At 44.0% G+C, this 22,013-nt stretch overlaps 1 protein-coding gene across 1 annotated transcript in view; it reads right to left on the bottom strand.

The window, feature by feature from the left end:
• KMT2A (lysine methyltransferase 2A) overlaps positions 1 to 22,013 on the bottom strand; it is a 40,967-nt gene that overhangs the window by 3,805 nt on the left and 15,149 nt on the right. The window contains exons 6-35 of the mRNA XM_030464656.1: positions 21,422 to 21,486; positions 20,951 to 21,322; positions 20,284 to 20,357; positions 19,528 to 19,656; positions 18,555 to 18,668; positions 17,264 to 17,410; positions 16,899 to 16,994; positions 16,023 to 16,143; positions 15,469 to 15,582; positions 14,948 to 15,132; positions 14,256 to 14,429; positions 13,822 to 13,932; positions 13,504 to 13,577; positions 12,803 to 12,996; positions 12,320 to 12,426; positions 12,059 to 12,196; positions 11,177 to 11,335; positions 10,773 to 10,890; positions 10,610 to 10,688; positions 10,220 to 10,380; positions 9,334 to 9,519; positions 4,388 to 8,696; positions 3,890 to 3,970; positions 3,326 to 3,390; positions 2,788 to 2,958; positions 2,115 to 2,189; positions 1,718 to 1,892; positions 1,213 to 1,320; positions 768 to 851; positions 276 to 405 (exon numbers count right to left, since the gene is read on the bottom strand). Coding sequence (XP_030320516.1) covers positions 276 to 405; positions 768 to 851; positions 1,213 to 1,320; positions 1,718 to 1,892; positions 2,115 to 2,189; positions 2,788 to 2,958; positions 3,326 to 3,390; positions 3,890 to 3,970; positions 4,388 to 8,696; positions 9,334 to 9,519; positions 10,220 to 10,380; positions 10,610 to 10,688; positions 10,773 to 10,890; positions 11,177 to 11,335; positions 12,059 to 12,196; positions 12,320 to 12,426; positions 12,803 to 12,996; positions 13,504 to 13,577; positions 13,822 to 13,932; positions 14,256 to 14,429; positions 14,948 to 15,132; positions 15,469 to 15,582; positions 16,023 to 16,143; positions 16,899 to 16,994; positions 17,264 to 17,410; positions 18,555 to 18,668; positions 19,528 to 19,656; positions 20,284 to 20,357; positions 20,951 to 21,322; positions 21,422 to 21,486 — 8,116 coding nt within the window. The remainder of the gene's footprint in view (positions 1 to 275; positions 406 to 767; positions 852 to 1,212; positions 1,321 to 1,717; positions 1,893 to 2,114; positions 2,190 to 2,787; positions 2,959 to 3,325; positions 3,391 to 3,889; positions 3,971 to 4,387; positions 8,697 to 9,333; positions 9,520 to 10,219; positions 10,381 to 10,609; positions 10,689 to 10,772; positions 10,891 to 11,176; positions 11,336 to 12,058; positions 12,197 to 12,319; positions 12,427 to 12,802; positions 12,997 to 13,503; positions 13,578 to 13,821; positions 13,933 to 14,255; positions 14,430 to 14,947; positions 15,133 to 15,468; positions 15,583 to 16,022; positions 16,144 to 16,898; positions 16,995 to 17,263; positions 17,411 to 18,554; positions 18,669 to 19,527; positions 19,657 to 20,283; positions 20,358 to 20,950; positions 21,323 to 21,421; positions 21,487 to 22,013) is intronic.

The following is a 22,013-nucleotide window of genomic DNA, read 5'->3' as shown; positions in this document are numbered from 1 at the left end:
GCACCTTCTCTTCACTTGTCTTTGTAAACTCACTCTTGAATCATTTCATCCCTGTGCTCCTTGGATCTGCAAAACTGGACTGAGACCCCTCTCAGCCCACAGGGGAAAAACAGTACATGCCTCAAGAGCTCCATCAAGAATAGTTAATACCCTGAGACATTTGCAGTGTATCTGCAAATGCACTTTTCACACGGCCTACACCTGTCCTACCTTCACAGCCACTTTCTAGTTCTCTCAAACTTTTTTATGAACTTCTGCAAAAGCCCACAACTCACCTTACTGTCGTAGTATTTCTCTCGTTTGTCAGTGAGGATGGAGCGAATGACATTGCCTGAATATTCGATCACCATCTCACCTGCATCGATGTTCCTTTTGCAGAACAGCCCTCGACCATGGATGGGAGACCTGAGGAAGCAACAACATCATCGAGTACAAAAGCTAAATTCAGAAGGACAAGATTGCCACCACCGCAGAAAACAGCTTTTGACATCACAAGGATCACTTACTCTTCTATAATGTAATGCTAACGAGAACAACGCTAGGTTTGTTCTGCCTACTCCTGGCTACAAACAAGGCAAGCAGAGAGGAGCAAGTAGTTTGTGCTGAGCATTGTTTTTTAAATACATAACTTGGACAGGGAGAAGAAGGAGGGGAAAAAAATATCAGATCTGCTTTTTGCCCCAAATTTTGCAGCCTGAATTCATAGAGGGTTTCCAGTTTTCACCTTACTCTGTCCCAGAGGCAGAGGTACCAGAACAAAACCACACCTGTAGACACCAACTGCCTCCTTGGATGTCTTCTTCAAGTGTCGGAAGCGCATGGGCATTGGCAGATCCATACTAGTAGCCCTCCTGGAAGAAACAGAGTCTCCTAAGTGATGACGTCCATTTGGGAGTCTGTGCTGTGTATTATCAGGGTTACTTCCCAAGATATAACAACTTACACACTGTGACACTGTAGCCCACTGAGAACACAATTCACTTAGTGTTTATATATATAACAAATATACATTATATATATACACAAACAAGTATACACACACACATATATATATCTCAAAATATACATACATATTTATGCACATACAGTTATAACCAATAATTTCCTCCCTCTTTTTTCCCAAATTCTCATCAGATTGCTTTACCTGATCTCTTAGTTTTGAACCCCCCCAGGATTATTTCCCCTTTTAACTGTTAACAGCCTGCTGCCTACCGTGCTGATTTCAGCTGTACTTCTTCCTCTTCCTCATCATTTGGGTTGTATTCTGGTGGCTGCCGGTGCTTAGAAGCCAAGAAATTGAACATATCAAATGCAGATTTCCTTCAATTTAAAGGAGACAAAAGGAAGCATGTTTTACTGACTGAAAAGAAACAGGTGTCTGACATAACAAACAGGTGGTTTGACATGTTTGCTGCTTTTCACCTTCCCCAGCCTGTCCTCTCTTGAAGCCCCCTGGGCATGATGACAACAGACATCAGTTTCTGAGAGCCACGAATAAAAGCACCACCCAAGAGAGCTTTGTTAAACAAAAACACGGGACAGGAAAAAAGGTAGGGACCCTCAAGATGCAATTAACTGATTTACATGAGAAAGCCACGACCATTTCTTTTCCAGGGAGATCTTTAGTCCTATGGAAATTTGCTGCTGTACCCCGTGGTGGAGCTACTCAATCGAGCAGATGGGCCGTTAAACCCTAACATTGGCAAGGGAGACTTGCCTCAGGTGGACTTCAGCCCTGGCAGAGCCATGAGGGTTCAGAGGGGGTTCGTTGGCCTCCTCAGGCTTGTGAAATCGGAACTTGTAGTTGTGGCAGTGCTTTGCCCCGTACAGTTGCTCAACAAGGAACACAACGGTATCGTGGATAATCCCCAGCATCCTCAGACCATTCACACCTGGAGCAAGACATGGAGCACAACACAAATCCCAGTGATCCTCAGACCTGGAGCAGGATACTGGTGTACCAGTCTGCAGCTCTGCAGAAAGCCCTGCATCAGCGACTTCATGACATGTACCAACTTCAAATTGTTTCACTGGGGACAAAGTTTCCTCCACAGAACAGGCTCTTCAAACAATCAGAGAGATTACTGCAATGGATACAAATAACTGAAAGTTACCTGCAAAGGAGAGCTGCTTCAGGCGGGCGTTGGAGCGGGCTTCCTGAACTTTGTCCGTCAGTGACTTCCAGGCATCTGCAGTCACACAAAAGAGGACAAAGACAGTCAAAGAGTATCCAAGCAGGGGGCAGCCAAAACAGGTGCCTTGCTACAGCTCTTATGTGGCCACATCTTATTAGGTTGGCAGTGACACAACACACTGCTATGTATGTGGGCAGGGTGCTGTGTTACAGCTCTTGTTTACATCAGCCAATCAGAGAACATGAAGTTTGCATTCCTTCATGGGCCATAAATTAACATCCTCAGATCCAATTCCTACCGTCTATCCCAAAATTCACTTTGGTGTCAACAGAGCTGAATGTTTTCAGCAAAATGGTCTGGAGAAGAGGTCTAGACACCCCACTCTCTGATCCATGTTTATTGACAAAACTGATCATTGGCCACCTGATTGCAAAAAAATGTAATATATACTCTCCTTAACATATTTTTACTGAAAAAATAAAATTCAGTAGAATCCAGATCTTGTTATGGCCCAAGATTGTTCTAGGGCTGTAAACCAAGAGATTTTAAATTATTCTTTAATCTGTTAAAAAAAAGCAAGAGATCCTCAGTCACTATTGTATTTCTAGCAAGGAAGGCTAAAACCCGACAACCAAAACCACTCAGTTCTTACCTTCTATACTTTCTGCGCAGATCTGAAAACCGTCATCACTAGAGATCTCAAAAACCAAACCTTTCTTTGGCTTCTTCTCACCAAGACACTCCTTCCTCTTTTGTTCTTGCTGAAGCCAAAACATAAGCGGGGAGCTAAAAGTGCTCTCTTCTTCCTCAAGAGCTTTTGAGCCTAGAAAAGACAGATGCCAGCATGAAGACAGATACTGGGCATAAGGACGTTTTTTCCCACTGGCTGTTCCACAACTGAAAATTACTTAGGCACTTACCTTTGGACCAGTTAATCTGTTCAAGAAAAAAATCTAGACAGTGTTGTCATGCACTGAAATCTCCACAAGCTAATAATAAAGATGTAACTATTTGTCTGGTATCTGTTAATGGACAATGGATCTTTCCTCCCTTACACACAAGAATAACAGCACTATTATCTCTGATGTTTCTCTTGAGAGAACAACACGTGCAAACATCAAAACTTCAAGGTACTGATTTTCCAGTCCTGAAGAATCCCAAGACTAAGTGCTATGGATGAAGTGACATACCTGCACTTTCTTGCTCATTTGCCAAGTTCTGAGTTGATTGAGATTCTGGGAGGACTGCCATTTGCCTTGGAAGGGAAGGAAATGAACATGTAGGAAAATATTTAACAACCTACCTCATTTCCTCACCAGCCCCACCAACTGGACAGGTAAAAGAACCTTTTTCCAGTTTGTTTTAACATCAGCTTAGCTGGAAACAAGCAAGCCAAAAGATTCTACTCTGTAGAATTTTTTTTTGAGGCATTTTTCAGTCTGACTTAACGCAGTCTGTGACCCGTTCTTTGTGTCAGCCCTGATCTGTAATAAGGTGCATGTGCACATACAATCAATCAGAACAGTACAAGGAAGCCAGAACAGTACAAGGAATCCTGTTCTTAGCAAGCAGTGAGCTTCCCACAGCTTAATTTAAGAAATGTCTCCATACTGCAACTCACTGTGACCGCTCATTCCAGACTGAAGGCTTTCAAGATACTTTAACCAGTAAAGTCAGACTTCTCACATTCTCTTTAGCAATTTCCTTAAGCTCAAGAGAGCAGGACCCAAGTAAAAGGTGTGTTTAATGCTTACCCTGCAGACTGGCCACCTTGCTTCTGTGATGGCTGATCTACACTTGCTGCGTCCTGCACATCTGCCTTCACAGCAGGAGTCCTGGAACAAGAAGATTTAGGAACATTCAAAATAGCTGCCAAGCCAAACCTGCCATAACCAAGACTGGAAAGCAGTAACAGGTCCATTGGGAGCTGTCATCAGTGATTCAGCAATTACAGAAGTAAAAACAAATGCTAGAAGTAGAAACAAATGCATGAGGAGTCAGGTCACAATTCCAGAATCACATCATAATAAAGTCCTCACAACCCTGATCTTCAAAGCCTTCAATTTTTCATCCTTCCTTTTCCAGTGGTAAAAGTTGTACTAACTCCTTTACATAGCTACTTCCTGCTGGCAGCTGAGGTTTTTTACCTGAGAAATTATCAGAAGGAAAATCTGCCATAGAAACTAGCACAAGGCTCTTTCTTACACTGCTGCAAAATCTCAGGAATAAGTAAGATCAAACACTCCTCTTACCCAGCAGCTGAGGTCTGGGCCACAGCAATGGCCCCTCTGTCAGGAACATGTGCTTCAGGGGAACTGGTCCACAGGTGAGAAGGTTTGTGCTTCTTTCCATTCCCTTTGTCCAAAAATGGCTGAATGCGTTTGATTTTCTGCTTCATTTTTGTGGGGCCCAGCATGGAGCTACTGGAGGACTGCTGACCCGATGAGGGGGAGCCTCCTGGGGATGCCGAGCTGGCATGCATCACCGAGGAGGAAGCCTTGTTCTGCTCCAGTCCGGTATTGTTGGGAACATCAACCAGCTGTGGGAAGCTTGATAACTGGGTTGCTGCTGAAGCCGAGCCGAGGTCCAGCTGGGAGGAAGCAACCCCGGTTTTGCTGGTTAGGAGCTGTGTCATATGTTGAAGCTGGTAAGAGCCTTCTGGGTCAGCAGATGATGGGGCAACTGTCATGCCCATTGTCTGTGCTGAAGGCAGGACACATATGCTGGAAGCAGCCGTCATCGCTGCTGTAGACGGAGTCTGGGATGATCCCAGTTGTGAAAACATCCCAGAGCTTGGTGGCAAAGTCATGTGCTGCTCTTGAACACCAAGACTTTGCTGACTAGCTTTGATCAGGAGGTTGCTTATTGAACCAAGGTCCCCCAACAATCCAGGGCTAGTTAATGTTACTGAACTTTGTCCCAGAACGTGACTAGGAACTGACCCTCCAGTAGTGGGGGCTGTGGTGGCCTGCATGGACACAACATTCAGCACTGAAGAACTCGATGACAGGCCTGATACAGGTCCCGGAGTGAGGTGACTGGCATCTGGCCCAATAACGCTAGGAGATGTGCCAACTGCAGAAGTGGTCCCACCTTGTGAGAGCAAAGATGTTTGCTCGAAATACATGACTCCAGACTTAGACCTCTTGATAATATTGGGGACAGTTCTATGGGATGCTGAATTCGCAATGGTTCCCAAATCCAGCGGGTGGTTAGAAATTTGAGAAGGAGCAAAATTAATTAAGGTCATGTTGGAGACCATGTCAGGTGGAGCTATGGCAGAAGGGTGTCCAGAGGGAGCCAGCTTCTTATTCTTTCGTGACTGCAGACGAGATATGGGCCGCTTCTTGCCTAGGGCAGCTGGTGTGGAGGTGGTGGTGCCAAGGTCTGTCCGTTGACTAGCTTCAGACACTAAGAGCTGAGGATCAGGGGGTGGCTGCACACCAATCAGAAGACCTGGTGAAGGACTGCTTATGTTTGAGGGGAAGCCACTCTGTGTGGCTGTGAAGGGGTGCATGTGCTGGTGATGGGACATGGGCAGCAGCCCCTTGCTTGTGGGTGGGAATAAAGACTGAGACGAGGGCAAGCTTGGATTTAATCCTGTGGTCAGTGTGATCCCACTCCCCATGGGCCCCAGCACTGAGGTGTTGGTCTCCATCACACTCTGTGCAGAGCTCACAGAGGGCGTCAACTGAATCTTCTGAGTAACGCCATTGGGAAGAGTTTGAAGGACGTACAGTGGCTGCATGTTTTGGTTAACAACCAGAAGTTTTTCTGCGGCTGGCTTGAGGTGGGGTGGTGTGGTCTGCACAGCAGCATTGGAGATCTGCGAGGGGCCGGGACTGTCCGTGGAGTTTGGCACATACTTCTGGCTCTGGAGGGGAACGGTGGGAGATACCGGCACCTGGATACCTGGGGTCCCGCTGTTCCTTGTTAAATCCTGGTTGCTGACATGGCCTTGCTCGACAGGCCCACAGGGCGGGCTGGCTATGTGCTCTGCATCTATGTGGCCCTGGATGAAGTGATCAGGAGTCATGTGTCCTTCAGGGCTCGGGTCTACTCCTGGACTCAGGAGAGCTGTGTCACCTTCCCCCGAGGCAGATTTCTCTGTGACTGTCACTCTCTTTTCCCCAGACTCTGAGGAAGGCAAGGCAAGCATTGATCTCTCTCCTGAGGAGGAGAGTGAAGACTCTGAGATGACAGCGAGCCTGCTGTGATTTTGGCTGGGCACTGTAGGGCTGCGAGTGGTCAGAACAGAGAGGTCAGAAGGGAGCTCCAGTGGCAATTCAAACTGCTCCTCAGCAGAGATGGAGGAGGAGACGCTGCTGTCCACTGGCTCAGTAGTTGGCAGCTGTTGGGAGAACACCTCAAACAAACCCATATCCTTGCCACGGTTGCTGTCGAGACCCAAACCCTCTCCAAGTGTTAGAAGCTCAGATGAAGAGGACTCTGGGCTTTCTCCCAAGGCCTGCATGGATGGCGTGTTCTTTAGCACAAAGTCCATGATGTCAGATGGGAGGATGTTCCCACAGTCATCGCTGTTGTTATTGTCAGAGTCAGATTTCAGAAGCTCTGTATTAAAAGTGTCCAGTAAGTTCTTGTCAGAAGCTGTGCTTGCATGGGCCCTGCGGCCTGTCTCCAATGAGCTCAGCTGAGCTTCCAGTGACTCCTGGCCTTGTGCTTTCACCCTGCTCACGGGATGGCAGTTGTCAATCTTTGGGTCAGTTTTGTGGATAGCAGAGCTCTTGGTCACTTGCACTTTTTCTCCAGCTTCTTCTGTTCTGTCAAGCTTCAAGTTCTCTGTCCCATTTTCTTTACTGCTCCTTTTAGACACTTGACTGACTTTTCTGGTTGTTGCTGTGACACTTGTATCACTTTCAGTTCCATCATCTACACCATCCAGCTGAGAGATTTTTGGAAGATCACACTGCTCCTCCTCCCTGAATAAGTTATGGGAGGCAAGCCTCTCCTCTGTGTTTGAGGAAACTACTGTCCGAGTGAAATTGTAATAGTATAAATCATCTTCATCTGATGTGCTCAAGTCATCCGCACCATCCACTTGTCCTTCTGCAGATCGTTTCCCTCGCTTCTTACCAGTTGAGTTACTGTAGAAGGGAAGGTCTTCCTCCCCATAAGACCTCACGCCATACAGAGGAGTCAGTCCAAAGAACATATTGGATCTGGCCCGAGCGCTTCTTCGTGGATATCTCCGCTTGTATGAGCCTTCTTCTTGAGCTTTGGTTCCATCCTGGAGCATCAAGTTGTTATCTTGGCTGGACAAATTTTCATATGCGCTATTCTGAGATTCCTGCACTGGCGCTTCATTTGGACTCCCACGAACTACAGTGTTATCTTCTGGGCTTTCAGAAGTTGAGGAGGGCTCTGCCAAAGCAGCCAGTTCTGCCCCTGCAGAATGAGGTTCAGCTTCACTTTCTTGCTGGGTGTTTTTAGACTGGGTGTCGCTTTCCATCTTGAGAGGAGTCAGGGTGACTTTAACGGTGCGCTTCCTTGATGCCTGTGATTCCTTGGAGGCCACTTCCATCTGTGTTGTGGAGCCTTTTGAAGGTCCTTGCAAAGGTGGAGACTTCTCACCATTTTTTTCTGCTGGAATGTTATTAGACAGCCTCTGGTTAGCTTGTTCAGCTGCCAAAGCCTGGTTACCAAATTCGGGTTTCAGGTTTCCTTCGTCACTACCTGCTGCTTGACTTGACTCTGTAAAAGATTTCAGAGAATGCTTCTCTTTAAAACTGTCTTTCACTAGCTTCTTCCCCTTCTGACGCCTAGAGTCTCTAGAGGCAGAAGCGACCTGCTCACTTGCTGCAAGAGATCTGCTATTTACTCCAGCAGACTTCAAAGTCTTCACATCCATCTCATCAACCACAGTAATATCCTCTGGCTGCACAGGTTCCACATGCTGATCTCTGTCTTTTCTTGCACCTCTCTGATGCAAGGCTGGAAAGGATATTGCTTCTTTGGAACAAAATGATCCTGAAGGTTCTTCAAAGGTTCCCATGTTAACATTAATTTCTGCACCAGATGAACTGATTGGCTGAGTGGACATTTTGGAGTTTCCTCCAGAAGCAAAACTATGAGCTGAATAATCTGGGTCCTTTGAGGTCAGTGTTTTCATCTTCTCTCCCTTAGAAAGCGCACCTTTGCCTATCAAATCTGAACTGCCAGGATGTTTCCCTTCCACAGACTGAGAACCATCCAATTGGCAAGTTTTACTTCCACTTGTAGCTGCTGTTTTCTGGGAGACTGAACTGGTCGAGCAGCTTTGAACTGGAGTGCTGGGAGTACCTGCATGCAGTGGTTCCAAAAAGTGGTCACTACTTTTTGTGCTTGGTTCCTGCTCTGAAGAGGACCCCAGGCTGGAAACAGAAGATAAGCTGTGCCTGGAGTAAGTGCTCCCAGCTCGCATTGGAGAAATCATCCGGATTTTTGATTGCTGCTGTGACAAAGAGGAGGTGCTATGTCTCCTAGAACCAATGCTTTTCAGTCCAGAGGACAGCAAAGGATCTCCCACTGTCACTATTTCATGGGTCACTGGGGTAGGACTTCCTGAAAAAACAAGGCAAGAAAGACTGTCAAGTGATCCAAAACCTTTGCAATCCACACAAACCCAGTTCCTTCACATAAAACACATGAAACCAAAAACCAGCAAAACCTTTCAGCCATATCTGGCATTAACAGTGTGATGATACTTGAGATGCGCATTAAAAACATGATCCCATCAATTAGCATTCACCACGTAGAGCTGACAAGTTTGTATCTCGGGGCTCTTTATCTCAACTTCAGATGGGAATTTTCAACACCAGTTTGAAAAAAAATTACTCATTCATACAGAAATAGTAGCTCAAGTCCAATATCACACTTTTGATTCTCTCTGGAAAAACACCTGCTGAGACAAGATGAAGCCCTAACTTTTATTACAACTCTTCTGTGTTAGTATTATATTGCCCAGTCACTATTCTCCTCATCTCAGGGGAATGTTTCTTCTAGTCATACACTTCTTGACAGGCCATCTCTACTCTCGATGTTCAGAACTGTGCTTCCCTCAAACCTATTGCCATTTCACTATTTTCTCTAGAAACAGAAAACCCAACACCACATTCTGCATGAAGCCAAAACAGACAGAACTGAACTAAAAATATCTCCAAAACAAAACAAAAATCAAAGTCAACAGCACTTAAAATACCTGCAGAGGGTAATGGTCTAGACCCAGGAGACCTCTGTGTGGACAGGTAACTTGGCATCCTGATCCTGGGACCCTTCGAGACCACTGGATAGTAACAGGAAATGGAGGTCTGAGAATGCAGGGGACGATAAGGTGGTGGTGGGCTCACAATTTCTGGTGTATTTTGGCTGTCTTTAGGTAGAGTTTCTGGTGTTGCATAAAAAGGAAACAATGGTATGAGCCACGACTGAATCCCAAAAGCTATGATCTGATTCAAGTAGATATTGCTCTCTGGCTTCAGTTGGGGAGTAATCAGGTTATTTGTTAAATAAAAACAAAATCAGAGATTACTGCTTCCTTGACATAAGACAATATCTGTTTTTTACTCCTAAGAATATTTTCAAATACATGCAGCAATACAGTAATCCTCAGCTTACACACAAAATTCTATTACATTAAAAAAAAAACCCTTTAAGAATCTAAGTTTACAATGACTACTGTAAAAGTTTTAAGCATCTTTCATACAACCTCACCTGCTGGGAACTAAAAAGGACAGGGTTGAGACTTCTTTTTTTTCCCCACACTTATGGACACAGAGAAAGCAGTTTGCAACTATGGGAGAACGTGAGTGCTGCTGATTTGAAGTTTTAGATTGCAAGAAAACTCTCAGATCTGTAGAGCAGGAAACATTACCACAGTATCTCTTCTTTGTCTCAAGCTTCCCAAGTCACCAGTACACTCAGGAGCATAGCTCTGTTTTTTTTTAAGGTCTTAAGACACTGTAACATAATTTAGATGCCTGAAGTGGATTCTTGTCCAAATTGGTTTAAAGGGACACAGGTCCCAGCAACTACACTTAGCTTTCTGGTGAATACAAACTATGGCAAAAACATGTAGAGTAGGTTACCTGTGAGGGGGACTGGACTATGGGCAATTGTCCTGTTATCATCATGCTCCACAGTGCTGTTGATATCAGGCTCTATCACTGGAGGTCGGCACTCCATGATCTTGCAGGTGTACACACAGCGCTTCCGGGCATCTGTTGTACTCCAGTACACCCTGGAGCACCTGGAAGGGAATCCAAGTATCAAACCATTTACTCAACAGTCAAGTAAACCTCAGCATTCTTATTTTAAATTTTATGCTTCTCAGAACTGCAGTGGACAAAGTTCTGCACATTTAACTTAATCACCAGATTCCTGAACAGCTACATTCAATTTTTGCACCTGTCACTGCAGCACTGCTTTGGCATCTAATATCAACAAAGATATCTAACCATGAAACAGCTTATACTCACTGATAGCCGATGGGAAACAACTTGTCTTCACAGTCTGAGAGGTCATTCAGAATTCCTAAACAGTCTATTGTCATTGAACCTGAGCAGAAAGAGGAACAGAGAAGTTCTGTGAGCCAGATTCCTGCACCAAATGTGGATTAAGTGACTAGAGACTAGGTCTTACCAATCATCATGTGAATGTTTTCTGGTTCCAAGCCACTAAGAAATTTTCTTCTCAAACTGATCCCTTCGAAGTCCACAAAAACTCTCCTAAGAACTTCAAACCCATTCTCAGGGACCACCTGGAACAAGAATCCACAAAACTGCTCATTAATTTTAAAGGAACCGACACATGTACACTACTCAGTCTGTTCTACTCCATCCTCAGATTGGTCTTTCAGCTTTTCAACTGCAACAGAGTGCCACCTGCCAAACCTCTCCACTCCTGTTGTATTGCTGACTTGTTTTTAACAACACTTCAGCCTAGCCCGTTAGTATGGAGCGCATTCAGTATCAGCTTCTAAAAATGGCTCATAGAGGCCAACACCACCTTCAGACAAGGCAGGTGTGAAGGAAGAACCACCTCACCTCTCCTTTGATCAAGTCACGATGCCTCTGGCAGTAAACTTTCTTATCATCCAGAAAGACACAGTTCTTGGCTCGTGAGCACATGAAGTGGTAGTTACTGGTGCAGGAAGTGAGGCAGCAGCCCACTGTGGCACCCGACTTCTGGCAGAACTCACATCTCTACAAAAGCAGAAAACCCCCAAAAAACAGTTACAACTTCGTCCTTTCTAAAACGAGGCTACCACTACTGTCATAATTTTTTTTTTGGAGGGGCACAGACAGAAGTTTAGAGTAATGCCTGACCTCCCACTTCTTTGCTGTAACTACTCAAATGCACAAGTAAGACACATGGAGGAGGAAGTGAGGGAAAGAAGGATCCCTCACACAGAACAGCTTTTACATTTGCACATTGGTTCCTCCAGGCCTCAGACGTTCTTGCTTGTACTTCATATCCAAGTGACATAATTGCAAGATTCACTGATTAATACGTCAACTATTTCTCTTGCAGAGTGTATTCTCCATGTGGGTGACTTACTACTGGCTAAGAGCAGACCTATTCCACTGCTTTTGCTGTTTTATTTTAATATTTAGGATCAAATGATGCAACATTAAAACAGAACTTTAACAGACAACTTTCTAGTCATGCTTCCAGTCTCATTTCATTCTTCTGGAAAGTAAGCAACAACAATTCACAACAGAGGACAATTTCGTTTTCTAGGGCTGCTTGAGAGTTCAGAAAAAAGACACCAACATCATTCTTCTTACAGTATTTAAGAGAACAGTTATGTACCAGCTAGATATCAAGATCCCTCATCTAAATTTAAATGTGAAAATTCTCCTTGATCAACAAGTCAGTTTCAAATCAGCATGCAGTTCAACAAAGTTTTCTTTAGTTATACCCACCAGCTGCTTGCCCCTGATCACAGCCATGTGCACATTCTTCAGAGAACCATCATCATCTTCAAAGACTTCTGCTGACCACAATGCACAGTTCACATGTGTCCATTCATTTTGGCCAATATAGAGGAGACGCCCAGCATCCTAAAGAATAGAAGGAAATATTCCTTTCACACAAACAATGCACAAAAAGCATCTAGCCTGTCCACAGTACCAAGTACTACTTAAATCAGCCCCTAGAGAAATGGGCCTGTGCCAGGTACTCACGTTTGCGCTGTCATCACCATACTTGAGGCACAACGCACACTGCCTGTTGTCTTCTACGTCAGGAGGTGGGTTAAGTTCAGGACTATCCTCTCGGCTTCTGTCAGAGCCTTACAGTTAAAAGAGAGAACCCTGTTTATACTTGAATGTCAGGAAGGCAAGAATTCACCTGGAGAGACTGTCAATAAGCAAAAAGGGAAGAAAAGCCAAAGAGCAGCATAGAGCTTTCAGCAGCCAGCTTGTAGACCAGTGCGAATCTCACGTTGGCCCCTACACGGCCCTTGCTCTGGGCAAACAGGGGCAGGTGCACATGTATTTCTGGGACCAAGCTCTGTTCATTCCGTCTCTGAATAAGTTCAGGTCACAGAGGTCTCTGAAATTCTTTGGTTGGATATAGAACTAACCCTGTCCACTATTTACTGTGACGAAGTTTGGAATGAAGCACACTGGGTTTGGGACCAGTAGAGCTGGAATCTGTTTTCTTACCAGAGATAGGTGGTGTAGGAGGATGTAGAGGAGTTGGTGAATCTGGCTCTCCAGGCCCTTTGAGTTTCGGAGCTGGAATGATTTTCTTCATTAGAGGGGGCTGTTCTGTGTGGTTGTTCTCTTCACGCTCCTGCCACTGAGCATAATTATGGTCAAGCGAAGGGGGCAGCACTGCATTTGGCAACATACCACTGCTGAAATGCAACAAGGAGCCACTGTCAGACCCGACTACACCACAGGACCCTGTGCCCTGACCACCAGCACTACTGACATTCCATACACAGTAACAACTTAACATTTCTTAATTATAGCCCACACACACTCTCAACAAAGGCTACAACCAGTCACTTACATTATAAGGTTTGTGATAAGGCTGTCTGTTGCTTTTTAGGGTAACAGATGCAGAAGGGCCACAACAAACAGGGGTGAGGAAGAATAGGAGAGGGAAGGAAGGACTGCCAAGCCAACACACATTTATACCTAGTTCTACAATAATGTTTTAGGTTACTCTGATTTAAAACAAAGAAGTGCATGCAAAACCTGGGAACAGGGTTACTGTTTAACTTAAAAAGAAAAAAGAAAGAAAAAAAGGAAGACAAAACCAGAAATCCCAACCCCATAAATGGTCTCCCTTGATACTTTTTTCTTGGACAGCTGGCAAACCACAGGGTGTCGCAGTTGGACGCAAAACAATTACTTACTTGCTTGTTACTTTATTTGGCTCCCAAAATCTGGACTTTTTTACACTGAACCATGGAAAAACACGCTCCATTTGCTGAAGGAAAACAACACTCCATTAGAAATGGTATACTATGTACCCCACATTCAAAGACATTCAGCGAAAATCTAGTGCAGATGTACAACTAGTATGATTTTACTAACATTTACAGCTCCAACAATGTATTATTTTATTCCTGGAAATCCCCAAGCAATGGTAAGCGTGACGGACACTTTGGGTTCCAACAACAAGCCATGGTGTGACACCAAGCAGATGACTAAATAACTGTAGTCCAGCTCACCCGAATGAAGAAGGACTTGACCATGCTGTTTGCTTTCTTAACCTCCGGCTGCCCTCCGTCAGAATTGATGGCTGCTTGGATTATCTTCACAATATCATCACTAAAATCCAGCTAATAAGGAAGCCAAAAAACTTCACATTAACAGGATTGTCTCTTGTACAGCTACACCATCCCCTACTCTAAGCAAGTATTCCAGATGACCAGGAGACTGAACTAGAACACTGACTTAAACAGAAAAAGAATTCTAATACAAAATTTTACATTAATTTTAACATTAACATGAATGCCAGACAGAACTTTTTTTTTAGCAGCATGTTAACCTGCTTCCTTATTCATGAAGAAAATGCTGAAGTGTGCTCAGTTATAAATGCCACAGGCCATAAAGCAATTCATAGGAGCTATTACTAGCAAGGAACACTAAAACTCTGACATACCACAGAAATGTAACCTCCTTGATCCATTTTTCTTTTCACTCCTTCCAGATCCAGAGGTTGCTGCTCCTCCTGTTTACTGACTTCTGTGAGTACAGGTGGATCGGGGCCTTCAGGAGAGCTTCTGGAGGGGATGCTCTCTTCAGTCTCAGGATTTAAATCAGGTGGTTTTGCTGCCTGCAAACATCAGCAGATAGACGGGACAACAGCTATTGAAGTGTGGCTGCTACTCACAACATGCTCATCAGTAGAGAGATTCTCTCTAACATTCAGACTCAAGTTCTGTATTCATGTCCATAAGGGATGGATAAAAATAAAAAGATCCTAACCAACAGAATGATCACGTGTCAAACTTATTTTCAGAAAGTTGTATTTCTGAATACACGTCAAGACTAAGATCCCATTCCTGTGTCAAAAAGGCACCTTCACCATCACAGTGGTAAATCCTCCCATGCCTTTAAGAACTTTACCCTATTTTTCTTCGAGCATTGCAAGGTGTGTCACAAATACCAACGTCTTTGTTTCCATAGGAATAAACAAAAGAAAGAAAAAATAAATGACAGTACATGTTGTTCTAATTATGATAAAGACACCTTTGTAGTATGATGCGCAGAAATGCCAGAATTCATCTGAATGCCAGACAACTCTTTAAGACTGAACACATTAGTAGGATGGGATGCCAGGCTCCAGCTTACCTGTCGATACCGCAGCAAGTGGCTGGTAGTTCTGGAGTTCAGCAGAGCCGTTAAAACCTGCTTTAGGGACACCTGCAGCTCCTTTTCCAGTGCCAGACGCCATTCTGCAGGATGCTGCTCTGTACAGTTAATGCAGGTGTATGCCACACTCTCAGGCAGGTTAGAGAGTATCTCATACATTTCATCTGGAGACAAGTGAAAAAATAAAGTAACAATTTGAACTATCTCACCGAAGAACAGCCATATGGGCAAACCCCTACACAGCACTTGCTGTCTAACTGAAACACTTTTCAAGAAACAAAACTATCTTGTGCAGCTAACAGCGATAAATTTATTTGAGGCAAGTGCTAAGCTTTCAGGATGTCATTGATACTAATACTGGTTCACCTGCAGGCAAATTCTACAAGTATTCAGGCAGGTCACAACAGGTAGTTAATTTAACATTATAGTAGGAAGATCCAGCTCTGGTCTGCTTGCTGCCCTGCTTTCTTAAATACTGAGGAGATAGGGATTTCTCTTACCAGAAAGGTTTTCACATTTGGAGTGGACCCAGCGGTCACATTTGCCACACTGCATCATCTTGCTCTCATAGTCGTCATCATCATAGCATTTGTCACAGAGAGGACAAAAATTTCCTGCAAAGAAGACGTATTTTTTACCAGAAGCTCAGCTGCCACACACCTCTGCAAGGCTTGGCAGTCACTAGCTGGCGTGCTATGAAAGCAGCTCTCTGAAATACCTCCAGTAAGCTGACAACACAGTCACATCCACTTGTAGAACACTGCAAACAATGGCCACAAACTATCCTGCTTTTCTCTCAGCTACTACTCAAAACCCTGGGCCAACAGATGTGCAACAATCACCTTATATGGGTGTTTAAATTCTGGAAGCCTCTAACTCCAGTGGTAAAATAGTGGTGACTTTTGCTCACCACCGGAAAAACCCAAGAACCTTGGCCCAACACTAGCGAGGAGCTTGCCTGCCCTGCAGACCCTCTGTTCACCCCACACTGAGGCCAATTCAAAACCCAGCCCTTGAGGAGGCTCCTGCTGTCAAGAATCACAACGCGATGTACCTTTAGCAAAGAGTTTGGCACAATCGTGACAGAGTGAGAAGTCATGAGACCACTGTGCATCCCACCCTTTGCCCGGCGTCGTGGATCCACAGCTCTTGCAGCGAACACATTTGGTACATATCTGGAAAAGGAATGTGTTGGGCAGGAGTTATTTGCTTTTATTCAGTGGTTTCTGTGTTCCAGCCCTAGTGATACATTTCACTGTCTGTCATTTAACGAGCATGGAATAAGGAGCCTCAAGTAGCAGAACCTGCAGTAAAAACAACAACTTTCTCTCCCTTTATGGTAAAATCATGATGCAGTGAGAAAAAAAAATTAATCACAGCACAGCTCTTCTGTCCTTCATATTTGCACTGAAGAAAATATCAGTTTTTCCTTCACATCAAACAGCACACGCAGCTATGGCCTAAAATCTGAAGTCTTATTTTAAGAGTTTTCCAATTCTGAAAATACTGTAGTAGAAAACACTTAAAAATCATTAGTACCACATACACGACAGGCAAAGTTTTTGCACATGTTTAGAAGAAAAACTTGAAAGACACAAGGAAGTGAATTAAGACAGATTGTCTCTCAACACCAATACGAACTAGCAAGTTTAATCAAGTAAATGCTTCCCTTCTGAAGAGTCCCATATTCTGGGACTGTGATTAGAATTATTACAACAAAAATGAGGCAATCTCTTTAAAAATCCTGCTTGTTCAGAACCTTGTCAACCATGTATTTCAGTATCTATTTCCAAATGTACCTTCTAATCCAAGCTCCTGACTTAAAAGGTTGAGGATATTGCATCAGAGCAGCAATCTGCAGTCATCTGCCCCTTAGTGTTATGACCAGCCAACAAGTGAATTACCCAAAGAAGAAATCAAAATCCCTCACCCAAACTTTCTTTTTCTTGGTGGGTTTTGTTGGGTAGTTTGGGCCCAGGCACTCGGGGTGATAGCTGTTTCGGCACTTGTTACACTCCAGCAATTGCTACAAGAATAAGGGAAGAAAGCATTGGAATAGTCACCCTTGAAGTGCTGCAGCATCCTGGATATTTTCGCTTTATGTGGGATCCCACATTTGGGGTGACAAGGAGAATCTGCAACGAGGGGACTTGGGACTTTCCCCCTTTGCACAGTGACACTCGTGCAGACCCCGCACCCCCCTGTTCCCTTGGGAGGAGCTGAGCTCTGGAGCTGGCTGAGCCCTGGGAGCAGCACAGGGGGAGCCCGCAGGGACTCCCGGCACTTTGGGGGTACCTTGGTGGCCTGGTGCTGTCTCCCACACACGTGGCAGAACTTGCAGCGACGGCAGCACCAGTTTTCCAGCTGGTCCTCCAGTGGCCGCTCGCTCTCCTCTAAGCAGAACTTGTGGAAAGGCTCACAACAGACCTGACAATACACAAACTGCAAGGGGGGAGAGGCAGGTTTTAGCAAGTCAGAAGCTGCTCTGGAGTCCCAAACCAGCCCCCTCGCACTCCAAACTACTTTGAATTCTGCTTTACAAGTGACAGAACAAGGCTATCTCCTGGCACGCATTAGGAGGGAAATGGGGTATTTCAGACAACCCAGGTATGTGCTCTTCTACCCAGAGCAGGTGTTTGGCAGTGAACAGGAGCCTGGTACCTGGTGTCTAATTGTTCTGAGCATTGGCAAAGGCCTAGAGGGCATTACAGAAGCTCTCTCCCAGAGTGACACATGCCATCCACACCAGAAGGAACACTAGTGCAGAAGGAAGGGACATGGAGAGCAAAGACAGATGTCTCTCCCTCCACTCAGCTTAGGGTGGACCACGTGAAAACTTCCAATTTCTAGGTGTCCCCTATGAGGCTGGTCAGACTAGAAAAAGAACCATCCTCAGGGCATGAACACCACATCATTTGAGCAACATGACTGAGAAGGGGACTGCTTCCTGCCGCATGGAACCCTCATGGTCTTCAAGTGCACAGAAACCTATGTGCAGAACTTATCCCACTTTTCTCCGAGCACTGTTCACTCATCAGAACCAAGCCTTCCTAGACTGACAGCTGGTCTGAAGGTGCTTAGAAGGCACCTATCTGTACCTGGAAACACATTTAACTCATCTTGAGCCCCAAATCAGCTCTTTATGCAGCACCAGACTCTTTCCAGTCACGTTTCAGTAGCCGTTGGAGCTCTCAGCAGGTACAGACATACCTGAGGAAGTCCACACTGCCTAGAGCCCTCTAATACCATCAGGCAGCCTTTCTGATGGCAAGATAAAAGAAAGCAAAGCCCCTGCTTTACATCAGATGTGATTCAAAATTAAGAGGAGATACGGTTGCTCTCAAATACACTATCCCTTACATCTAACATAATTCACTTCCAAAGTAAGCACTGCAGAAGTGGCCAAATTGATTTTAAACACTTTGTGTTTTAGTATCTTGGGAATAATTTTAGGAAGGACAGATTTACAGCTATTATTTTAATTTCTTCTGGATTAAGGCAATGGTCTTTTTTTAAAAAAATTATTTATTTTTGCAACAACATAGTGCTGTAACTAAGTCATCAACAGCAGAACACAATGCTTTACCTCCACATGTCCACTGCTGGCACAGAGAAAACAGACCACCCTGGGAGTAATAGGTACCGAGGTGACGATGCCTAACCCACCCATCTCCCAAACATTCTCCACTTCACAGTCCTCCTGAAAGTACAAAAGGATACGTCACCATGCAGAACAAGGCAATACAACATCAGCATCAAGAGCTCACAGTGACTGCTGCTTTATACTTTCTGTGCCTGAGATTAAGTGCTCTCAAACTGAAATTATTCAGCCCCTGCCTCGGCCTATGTTACAGTGCCTATTGCCATAGTCACATCTAGGCACTGTTCTTTCCAAGAGAGCTTAACAGAATGCTCGCCTTCCTGCTACAGAAAGCAAGCCTAAGGAACGAGACAAAGTTCTTCACGATTGCACAATTATAACTAAAAGTGAATTTTCAGAAGAATTGTACTTTATTAAAACTCCGTATTTGTATAAAAACACTTATGAGATCTCACTATAATCTCCAGTATCAACACTTATAGATGGGACTGAAAAATTATTATGAAAATATAGATTTTTATTATTTCAACACTGTTGTTCAAAAAAGTACATGATTTATCAGTTTAAAACCCCAGATATACCCAAAATGTTGTGAATTACAAGTTACTAACATTTTCCCCAAATCTTGTTGGCTCAAGTTGTGGTAAGGATTTATAGTTCCATCTTAATGGAATAATTCTTCATAAACCTCAAATTCTTGCTCATCCTCATACCTTGACAGTTAAGGTTTTAAAGCTTTAAGTGTCTCTTCATCCAGTACTCTAATTATAAGAAAAAAAAAGGCATAACAAGCTTCTAACAATCAACCGAGTGACTTGTCATGAAGGCTCCTATTTGCAGTTCTCTCAACGGTACCATACACACAAACTGAGAAGTCACTGCCAGCGCTCTCGAGGGACTCTGGTTCCAGTGCTTAGAGCCAGGTAACATTTAAAACTTAAAACATTTTGTCCTCTACCTTGAAATCCACTCGGATTCTGTGGACTCCATCTGTAGGTGGCTTTTGCTTGGAACTGCTTCCGTTAGTCAGAGTGCTGAGCAAATTCAGTGTGCTGCTTTCTGGCTTGCTTATAGGAGGGGGCTTTTCCTGGTCAAGCAAAGGAGCCTGCATTAATCCCGACCCCAAACTTAACCAGTAATTATATAAAACGTCCTAGATAATTCACAGACAACCCCCCCAAACCATCACAGGATTAATGAGTGCATAAAAGCTGTGAAAAAGTAGCCACTCTGCAAGCAATTTCTGAAGAGCTCTCCAGACACAATTGCAATTCTAATTCAGTTTGCTGCCTTCTCCTCTGACATCATGTTGATCTCTCTCATCAAAGCGCTGGGTTTTGTTTTCTGCAGTGGGGCAACTCTGGGTGCAATTGGTCCCTATGCACTTCTCTCAGGTTTAAATAAAACAATTTTTTTTTTCATAATGAAGTTGTTTCTGAGACAAAGGTATTTCCTTTTTTTTTTATGGAAAAGCCAGCTTCCACCCCACAACGTACACGTCTTAGAGAACAAGTTAGCGTCTGAACTGAATCTTAGGCATGTGTCAGGTACTTTGGTATCCACATACTGCCACAGGAATAACCTAACAACATCCTTAAGTACAAAAAAAAAAAACCAAAAAACTGCAAAAGGGTTAACTACTAGAGTTCTACATTCTAAACAGACAGAAGTTCCAGCTTCTTGAAATTTACTGTGTACAAAAAACAGTATTCACCTTTTCTTTTGGTTTCTGTTTCACAGGAAAAGTTGGACGGGGAGCAATTTTTTTCTGTTTGCTTTGTTCTGTGCCTAGGAAGGGGGGAAAAATTATGAGTATTTCAAGTAACTAACAGCCACCTGTAGAGAAGAAAAGGCAAAAAAAAAAATCAGCTGGGCAAGGTCTGATGAATTTTAGACTAGATTTTTTTCCACCCTCTTCTGTGACTGCACCTCACCAGTCTTCTCAAGGCACAACCAGGAGAGCTCACTCTGCTAAAATTCTGAAGTATGCAGAGCCTCAGAAGGCCTGGAGATGCCTTGGTCACTGTTTGTGCTGCTCTGCACTACATGCAGCTGCAGGCTACATTTTGGTAATAAAAAAAAAATTACACTCTCCTTGTTTCACATTCAAACCGTAAGCAGCCAACAGACTTAACAGTATTGAAAATGTACTTCAAGACTGCCAAGGCATGACTCAAATGACTCAAATCCACAAGGATGGCAATATTTCTCCCCAGCCCAAAATACATTGTATGTAGTTCAATAAAAAGGAAGCAGATCCAAGTAATCTGCTCTAATTTCACCAGATCCCAAAGTACTGATCAGTTTTAAAATCCAACAGCTTTCATTGGTATTGTTACTTAACATGACTCAAACAGATGAGGATAAACAGTCCCATTTACCTATTTCTGGCTGGGGAGTCTGCTTTTTCTTAGGCTCAGAAGTGCTAAGTTTAGGGACTTCTTTTTTCAAAGGTCCTGAGCTCGGTGGCTGAGAAGGAGGGAGCTGCGCTGGCTGGGATGCCTGCTTGCCAGCCTTTCTGGTGCCAGAAGTGGGGATCTGTTTGGGCTCCGAAACTGGAAGGGAGAGATTCCCATCCTCGTGCTTTTCCTCAACAGGCTTACGGGCAGGATCACTGCTCTTCTTCACAGCATTGTCTTCCCTTGGTACAACAGTCTGAGGGGCTTGTTTCTGTCCAGAGTCCAACTGGTTCTTTCCAGAGTGGCTTTCTTTCTTTTCGTTTGTCTTCGATTTCTTCTCTTTCTTTTTTGCAGCTAGGAAGAAGAAGTAACAATAAAGCAACACAAATAAAATATTGTGACTTCAAATAACTTGCTATCTTTTGTTTTTTTGCCAAGTCTTTAATAGCCTACCTTTTGCTTGCTTCTGGAGATACGCTTTTGAAGGCATCCACTGTAGATTCTGGCATTTCCTCATTCTACAGAGAAAGAGCACATTGTAGAATCAGAAGAAACATGCAGACACCAAGGGGGCAGTTTGTAAATATTCACCAGGAAAAACTGAAAAGAAACTTATCAACACACTCTTCAGAGATAGCCAAAAAAAATACTTATTTTCCTCTGTATTTGCCTTTTGGTTTTCCACACTCTCAACACAATTTTGAGGCTAATAAAACTGCTTAGATAACATTACTTCACAGGTGAATCCCCCATCAATTCCCTTCCACAGGTTTGAGAAGCATCAGAATACTTTCAAAAGCTCTAAGAAACCACACCAACTGTAAGTTTTATGTAGCCCAAACTGAAGCCATTTCAGGCAAAAATCTTTACTCTTAAGATAGATAACCAAGCCGTTTTTGAAGCACTGAACTTTATTTTGTGATTTTTATGTTTAGGCTATGATGTCTTCTATAAACTGGGCCAGACTTTGTTTCTACCTTCATTCTTGTAGCACAGCCCATGGTTTAGAAACCCAGCCCAGGGCCTGGGCAGAGCTGCTGAGAGT

The sequence above is a fragment of the Calypte anna genome, chromosome 24 (genome assembly GCF_003957555.1).
Source record: "Calypte anna isolate BGI_N300 chromosome 24, bCalAnn1_v1.p, whole genome shotgun sequence".
Lineage (NCBI taxonomy): Eukaryota > Metazoa > Chordata > Aves > Apodiformes > Trochilidae > Calypte > Calypte anna.
Note: the sequence above shows the minus strand (reverse complement) of the source record. Positions and strands in the feature narration are given on the sequence as shown.